This window comes from Tyto alba, unplaced genomic scaffold, assembly GCF_018691265.1.
Source record: "Tyto alba isolate M040663 unplaced genomic scaffold, T.alba_DEE_v4.0 Super-Scaffold_23, whole genome shotgun sequence".
Taxonomy (NCBI): Eukaryota; Metazoa; Chordata; class Aves; order Strigiformes; family Tytonidae; genus Tyto; species Tyto alba.
In genome coordinates this window covers 23,305,445-23,314,003 of record NW_024881297.1, presented here as the reverse complement: position 1 = coordinate 23,314,003, position 8,559 = coordinate 23,305,445, and the positions used below count along the sequence as shown (strand labels likewise).

The 8,559-nt window shown below is 47.4% G+C and overlaps 1 protein-coding gene across 10 annotated transcripts in view; it reads left to right on the top strand.

The window, feature by feature from the left end:
• The first annotated feature begins 759 nt into the window (after positions 1 to 759).
• The window catches only part of EPHA5 (EPH receptor A5), a 197,037-nt gene continuing 189,237 nt past the window's right edge, over positions 760 to 8,559 (top strand). For all 10 annotated transcript variants that reach the window (XM_032997735.2, XM_032997734.2, XM_032997732.2 and 7 more), the window contains exon 1: positions 760 to 1,044. In XM_032997735.2, coding sequence (XP_032853626.2) covers positions 918 to 1,044 — 127 coding nt within the window. In that variant the 5' untranslated portion in view covers positions 760 to 917. The remainder of the gene's footprint in view (positions 1,045 to 8,559) is intronic.

Below are 8,559 nucleotides of genomic sequence, written 5' to 3'. Positions count from 1 at the left end.
TGAGGTCAAACAGAGAAGGCAGCATTAGGCGAGAAGGGATTTTGCCAATGTTGACTTGCTGTTTGTGCACCTGCAAAGCTGGGGTTTTGTCTTTATTTGATTATCTTGAGGTAGTCTACTCAGGGGAGGAACTGATGTGGGTGACTAAACCCCCAAGAATTAATTTCTGATACTTTGGGGATTTTTTTTTTGTTTGTTTGGGTTTTTTTGGGGGGGGGGAGGGAAGATGAAGTGGGGTAAGTAAACCTCAGTGAGAACTTGTATGAAACTATTTGTCGGTGCTGGATTCACAGCTGTGCTCTGCTGGCGACCTGAGGTAAAACACACCTTGAAAATCATCGTTCCCGTGGCTCCATCACGGAGTTTCTGGCATCTTGGCTTTCCTGGCCGCAGACGAGCCTTTCCCTCGGGCTTTTGCCCACCCTGAGACATCGTGGTTTCCCCGGTTCTTGGGGGGTGCTGTCGTTACCGGGCCCGTCGCCCGCGGCGGCTCCCCGTCGCCTCTGGGGCTCCCCGTCCCCCCTCAGCGGGCTCCCGCGGGCCGCCCCGCCGGGACAGCGCTGCCGCCCGCGGAGGGGGCCGGTGATTCCCGCCGGGCGGCCATTTTAGGCGCGGTCCCCGCTACGCCCCGGGGCGCCCCGAGCCGCGGCGGGCGCCGTGCCCCGCGTGGGATGGCGGCGGCGGCGGCGGCGGGTCCGCCCCGTCGGGGGCGTCTCCGCGGCGGCGCGGGGCCACCTCCCCCATCCCCGCCCCCCGGCTCCCCAGTCGCGTCGGCGGCTGGACGGGAGCGGAGCCGAGCATCGCTGCCAGCCCGCCCCGTCCCGTCCCGAGCCGACCCGAGCGGGCAGCGCCCGGGGGGGAGCCGCCGCCGCCGCCGCCTCCTCCTCCTCCTCCTCCATGCGCTGAGGGGCGGCGGGATGGGGCCGCGGGGCGCCGGCGGCTGGGCCGGCCGCGCCGGGGCGCCGGCTCCCGGTTGGACGTGCTTCCTGCCGCTGCTGCTGTGCGCTGCGCTCCGGAGCCTGCTCGCCAGCCCCGGCAGCGAGGGTGAGCGGGGAGGGGGCGGCTGGGCCGTCGGGGCAGCGCTCGCCGAGGATGGGGGGGGGGCGCGCAGCCCGGCAGTGCGCCGCTTCGGGCTTATCCGACTCGATTTTGGAACATTTTTTTTTTTTTGGGGGGGGGGGGGGGGGGGAGGTGAAGGGGGGCTCTGACCGGGGTAAGCGGGCGACAGCGGCCGGTGGGGCTGGGGGGGGGGGGGGGTTGTCCCGGGGAAGGGAGGCGGCAGCGGCCGCTGTGCGCCCCCCGGGTCGGGAGCGGGGAGGCAGCGCTGCCGCCGGGCGCGGGCAGGCTTACACGAGTGGGTTTGCACAGATGCCCTGGCGCGGGCGCGTTTTGCAGTGAGTCTTCTTGTTGTTTGGTTTTGTTTTCTTTTTTTTTGTTATTGTTGTTGTTTTTTTTTTTTTTGGGGGGGGGGGGGAGAGGGGGTGCGTGTGTTGCATAGGTGCCTCTGCACGAGTGGGTTTGCACGGCTGTGTTTCCTAGCGGTTTGCAGCAGGGGAGTTGCACAGGTGCATTCCCGCGGGTGGGTTGGCTGGGGCTTCGCGCGGGGCGGGTAGCGCGGTTGTAAGCGCAGGGTTTTGTAGGCGGGGGGGAGTTTGCACGGGGTCGTGGGGTGTCACGGCGGGGCCGGGGCGCGCTGGGGAGCCCCGCAAGCGCTGGCCGCAGTGCGCTTACTTCGTGGCTTAACATACATATATATAAAAAGGAGGGGAAGCGATGGAGGTGCTGGTATTTAACCCGCATCGCAGCGGAGCGCGGCCGCTGGGGACGGATTTTTTTTTTTTGTACCTTTAATCTCTGTGAGGCCAATAGCCAAAAAACATGTGCCCGCGCTTCTTGTCTAGCAGGGTACTTCCAGGCTTTCATACGGGACTGTTTTATTTTTTTTTTTTTCCTTTTTTTTTTTTTTTCTCCTATAAGTAGTGTGTGAGCTTCTCGGGGCTTTTTATTATTATTATTGGATCCGCGGGCAGGCTGTAATGTGAAAGAAATGGGTGGAGAGAAGTTCAGCATCTGAAGGGGATGCCGGCGGCTCGTAGCAGGCTGGCTTCGTGATGCACCGTAATTATTTGTGAAACTCCTTTAGAGGGAGGAGGTATGCAGGGGTTGGTGAAGGAAAACCGTACCAGAATTTCAAAGATGTGGCCTGAGGTAGCTAGCTAGCTGTAATTTATTTTGGAGAGCGAGATTAATGTGAGTCGCAGATTAAAAAAAAAAAAAAAGTGCAGAGGAAGGGGAAAATACTGCTCTTCTGTGCGTGAAGGTATCAGATGTTCAGAAAGTGTATTGGCTTGGGGGCTGGTGGAAGCGGCTTTGGCTTTGCCTTGGTTAGATAAGGGTGGGCCCGATCCTTCTGCCCCCGTGCGGTTTCGGGTGCTTTCACCCGTGGGAGCGACGCAGCCGCTTCCGAAGGGCTTCGGCGGCCGCTCGGGAGGGACGCGCCGCCCGGCACCGTGGCGTCAGGCCGGGGCTGCTCCTAGCCCCGTCTCGGTCCACCTCGCCCCTTCTTGGGAAACGTGGATAGATGGTGCTGCCGGAGTCAACGGGCCCGTTCGCCGGGCGTAGAGGTGTCTCTGCATGGACAGGCGGCTGCAGAATAGGGCTTCTGCACGACAGGGGACAGTACTGGAGAGGATTCACGAAGCTGCCTGGCAAATGGGTTTAGTGGCATCTTTACAGGGGGGGTTGGAAGGAAATATTACAGCAACGACGAGCAGCGTGAGCACTTGCCTCATGGTCTCTCCCCCTACTTTTCTGACTGCGGTTCTCTAATTTCTGTCTCTTCAGTAAGTGCGAAGCTAAAAGACTGCTGGTAGGAGGGGTCTGACTGCGGACCTGAACTTATTCGATAACCGCTGTTCTTCGCTGCTGGGAGATTTATTTGTAAACAAGCATTATTTGACAAGTGCTTCTCGCAGCGTGTCTGCTTGCACAGCTCCGCTTCTGGGAGCAGCTCGCCCTGCGGTCCCTGAAGCCTAATTCGGGAGGAACCCTCGGGTGCTGGAGCCCCCCTGCCCACCCCTGTGCCGCTGACACTTGTCACCGGTTTGGGTTTGAGAAGTTCGGTTTGGCTGCTTCTGGGCCCTGGTGAGAGAGGTCCTCCCCTGGGGTTAGTTGGCATATTCAGCTGGTTGGGAACTTTACTTTTGCTTGGATGGACGTAGCCATTTTAGACCTGTGAATAAAATTTTCAAAAGTTGGTGCTATTGGTTTTTCTTTTTTTTTTTTTTTTTGTTTGTTTGTTTGTTTGTTTTTGTTTGTTTTGTTTGTTTTTGTTGTTTTGTTTTGTTTTTGTTTTTTTTCATCATCCTACTCACCATGGTTAAACAACTAGCTGATACCCTGTGCTGCATAGGTATGTAACACGTATGTAGTTGCACAGAGGATGACAAATTCTCATAATTACTTTTTTAACCCTGCATCGCATTTTTTTTGTTTCTTCTTACTGTAATACACAGTAACTTTATAGGACAAGATATATGCAGTTAATAATTCACAGTGCATGATTTTCTGTTTTACCCTCTAGCGGAGGGACACTTAAGGGAAAATGCTTTAAAAAATCTAGATTAAGATTTGGAGAGGAAAATAAATAAATTCAGTGTTTGGGTTCCTTAGCTTGGAAATAGCTTTTTGCAGGGACATAGTTTCAGAAGCTCCTGCCATTTTTATGGGCAAGTATCGAGTGCCAACCCTGTTTCATAAAAACTGGTCACCTTTATAGATATCTCCGGTTATGGATTGAAAGATATACATTGGGAAAACAGATTTTTTTTTTTTTTCCAGATTATCCTATAATAGGGAAATAAACCAGGTTTTTATTTCAATCACCTTTTCTCAGTTTATCTATTAAAAGCAAAACATGTAGTGAAGGATGGAGGCTTAATGCTATTTCATGCATTTTCAAGTATTGTTTAGCCCTTACTATTAACCCTTTAGCAGAGTTCATTGATTAGAACCAGATATTTCCTTCTTTCCTTTGACTACTTTTACAAATTCAGAAATTGTTCACAAAGAAAATATTCCAAAGAGTACACTGAAAATATTACATAATTTTGAAGTGCTGCTGTTTCAGAAGTGCATTATTACTTTAAAACGCATTCCCTATGGTCATAGAGTACGAGAGGCAGCCTTGCAGTATGTGGCTGGGCTTCTTGCACCTCCTTTCGCTTGAAAATGCATGGGTTTTAAATCTCTCTGTTGTAAGTACTCGGGTTTGGGAAGTGGTTTATATAAATTATTTATATAAAACACAGAATGAACGAAAGAGTTGTTTAGAGACCCCTTCTCCACCCTGAACTTCATGATCTGTTACTCATCACCTGTGGATTTGGACTGGTTTGCTGATCTCATTTGGAGGTCACCCAGGTGACCTTAAAAAGTGTCATGAGGGCAAATTCTTAAAAGAATGGAGTACATTACCTCTGATTGCTTGTAACAAAGTAACTCCACAACATCCTTGCGCTGTTGTCATTAAATACAAAGTATATTTAATTTTAGGACCTTTTAGCGGTAGTAAGTGCTGATGAGGCAGTGCCATAACAACAAAGTACGTTGTTAAGCAAATCAAAAGAAGTTTGAAATAACGACATTGACTTAGTAGACAGAGGTGAGAAAGACAAAATGAGTCCTGACTTTGTAATGCATTGCATTTAAGGCTAGAAGGATATTCTTTAGTTAAACTCCTGCATTTGGTCCTCTTCCTCTTAATTCTTCCAGGGCTTTTTGAAGCTTGAGTTATCTTAATGTATCATTTTTAATTTGAATGGATGGGTAAATGAGCACAATTAAAGGGGTGGGTCTGGTGCAGGCAAAAATAAAAGAAGGCTGTAATTTGCACGTTATTCATGCCAGAACCTGGAATGAGTTTACCTGTTCTCAGTGTGTTGACTTGTGTGTGTGTGTGTTGTTTCATACTGACATATAATTTGTGTCATGGCACACTGGGTAAATGCATATTTAGGTATAACATCACAATGTTTATCTTCAATCAGTGAATGAAGTCTTTTTCAAGGAGGTTTTTTTTGTATGTTTAGTTAGAAGCAGGTGTGAAAATAGTCTTAATTTTCATATCAATGTATTTCAATTAGTCTAATGCTTTGGATAAAAATACACACGATCAGAACATTTTGCTTATTAGGTTGCTCTTAGTAGCTTGGCTTTGTATGTCATGCATTCTCACAGCTATTGCATTTTGTGTAATTCTGTAGGTAGTAAGTACTGCCAGTATGCACATACCTGATGCATGCAGAACAGGTACATTTGGACACATTTCAGTCTGCTCACAGTGCTTTGTAGGGAGGCTTTGAGGAGTCATCTGTTCTTTATTTCATGTATTGAAATGGTTACCTGTGTGCTTTCCATGATAGCAGAGTGTAGCCTCAGTGCCCTGTGTTTATTTTACTCACAGGACTAATCCCATTAACTTTTAAATTTACTGCAATGGAATTACTGGTATGAGGAAGGACAGCTCATGTATAATGGTCTTTTTGGGATCAGTCTGATGTGTGATGTATGGCTTTTCAAGAGGTTTAGAATGACTCAATTATGGCTTTAAAATGGAAACTGCTATCCTTTTGACAGTAAAACAACATTTGAAACGCAGCACTTTTAAGTATATGACTACAAGCATTGCTGCCTAATGACACATGTTTTAAAAGAGGGAAATAAACAATAGCAAAGATTGACTCCAAGTTATTACCTGTTTCCTTTTGAAGCTTATCTTAAAAATTGTAATAAATAGTGGAAAACAGACAAACTGTCTTAAACAGAATCACTGACAGACTGCTTATGGTATCAATATTTACAATACTATAATTTGATGTATAAAGAAGCAGCTATTTGCACATCAATTTACACATGAGTAAACTGACAGGTACTGTGGGAGAAAGGGAAGAGTTAGTGGGCTTGTCTGGGGCAGCTTCTTCACCCTCCATTGTTGGCTCTCCCACTGTTACCTCACTTTTTAGCTCCAGTATACGGTCCATCTCCATGTCTGCTGCTTTCTTTCTGTTCAGAAAACAATCTTGCCCATAAAGTGCCATATTCTTTGCACTAAAATACAAAGTGTTTTGTAGCAGGCTCTGGGAGGGAAGGTGGGAGCAGGATTTTGTAAAGTCTGGCAGAAATTGCAAAGCTGAGACAGTTTATTCTGGGGTTCCTTGCTCTCTGATCTCTTTATTGTTCTGAGGATTTCTGTGCTGCTTCTGCAGGAATCTTTGTTTCCAGCACATGCTGAGTGTGCACAGAGCCCTTGACCCAGGAAAGTCCAGCTGAGATTGCTTAGCTGAACGATGATGTTGGACCCTGTTGGCTTTAGGGTCTTAGATCCCCCTCAGTCTTTCTGACTTGGAGCTATGTTTTCAGTGGTTTGTTCTGTAAGCATGCAGGTATGTATATTCATGAATAGATGAGCTTTAAACATGGCTCAGGGATGTCAGGGAAGTAAGACCCTGCCCCAAAATAAAAAGAAAAAAAACCCAAACTTTTTTGGCAAATTTTCTTATTCTTCTCACTTCCTCTTTAGGAAATAAATCTAAATCTGTGTTTGGTTTGAGGGCAAAATGAGATGTAAAAAACCTAAATGGACACAGATTGGTTGTTTTGCAGAAGCACTGAATTTCTTAGTTAAGTGCTCACTTCTATGGAGGAAAGAGTATTCAGTGAAGCTCTTCGGCAGATACTCAGCCTTCTGTCCATTAGGAAGATTTTTTTTTTTAAATAATTTTGTGCTTATAGTAAAACATGTAAACACAGAATTGAACTATCTGTCAGAAGTGCACCTTTCTCACTGACCATAAGTGTTGGTGAGACATGGGGCCTCATTTCATCCAGGATGGACCTGAGCTAGGTATTTTTCTTTACTCAGGGAATGTTGCAGAAATACTGCGTTAATGATTGCATTGGAATGAGCAATTTCTTTTATAGCTTACTCTTTACTAAACTAATTTTCTTTGATCTCTGGGAAAAATTGCTGTGTATTTCAAAAGCTAGTAGAGAATCCATTTTTCCTTTGAAAATATATTTTGTTCTTAAGATGTCCCTGTTTTTTGGCACAGGCAGAACGGAGAGATGGATATTCCTCTGTGTTCACATCATGCCTGTCCGTCACTGCTCTGCGGCAGGCTGGATGTGGAGGTGACAGGTTTTGCTGAGGTGAAAGTGTTTGCTGCCCCAGTGGCTTTCACAGACAGCTGTATTGGCAAACTTGAGCACTGGCCTTCGGTAGCTTAGGTCTCTCTAGGGATTTGTTACCCTTTTACTTGTCTCTCTGACCTATTATATCTCTTACAGTCTCAGTTTCGGTATTTGCTAAGGCTTTGGTCAGTGCAGTATCTGAGCCTCTCCGAAGGTTTAATGTGCTTATCTTCTTGGAGGTAGAATGCAATTATTCCTGTTTTCTGCAAGGAAGCTAGTTCAGAGGGGACAGTCGGTAGGAGATGGAAGCACTGTGATTCGCAGCACTTCTAGGTTTGGGAGGTGATGGGTGGCTGTTTGCAGAGGTCCAGTAGCACATTGCCTGCTGTGAACAAGGGTGCTGGGACCTGCAGGCTGCCCTGGACTCTGCATGTGTTCACCGCCTTCCTGCTTTGTAAAGAGGGCCAAAAATGCTTTCGGCCAGAATCATTGCCATGGGAGCATTCAGTACATGCTGTGACTGTCTCACTGGAGGTGTTGGTAGTGAGAAACACACTCCTCTCCCTCTTTTGTGGTATTTGAGTTGTGCAAGAGATATGTTAGGAGGACTTTGACCCAGGTAGAGCTACTCAGGTGACCGCTAGCTGGAAGGATGAGAGATGCTTTCTGGAGATGGTGATATAGCAAGTACTGTCACAGCAGATGGGGGAATACCTGCAAGAGCTGGTCTGGCAGCCCTGAGGGAGGAGGTGACTCCTGACCCTTGTCTTGCCCCTGGCAAGCTCCTGAGCATCATTGGGGGGATCAGCTGGCAGTGCTCCTGAGCAAACTGTGCCTTGGGGATGTGCATGGAGAAAAAGAGATCAGAACAACCAGTTTGAACTTTGTAATTCTCTGGGGATGGAGAAACACCTGGGAGGCAATTAATTATTCAGCATCAGTAATGTGCATTTCATGATGTTTCTGGGTGGACTTTATAACTTTAACTGTTTTGCATGTCCCAAAACAGTGAAACTGCTTGGGGAAATTATCTGCATACTTGCCTTTCAGTTAATTTCTTCAAAAAACCCAGACATTTTGGTTTATCCATCTTTTGCTTTACTAATGTTCACATGCAGTTTCTTCCTAAAATGTGCTGGCAATGTGCTGTTCCCACTAGCAACCTCCACCCCCTTCCCTCAACAGAAATAGAAGGGATAAACTGTCAAATCCTCTGAAAAGCCACTAGATCATCTTAAAACATATTTTTGCTTCTGAATGCTATCTAAGCATTATGTCAGTTCCGTTTTTTTTCTACTTGAGTGAGCTCAGTGGCAGCAGAGTGGTCATTATTGTCAACAGGAAGGCTTTATTGGTGCTGGACACTGA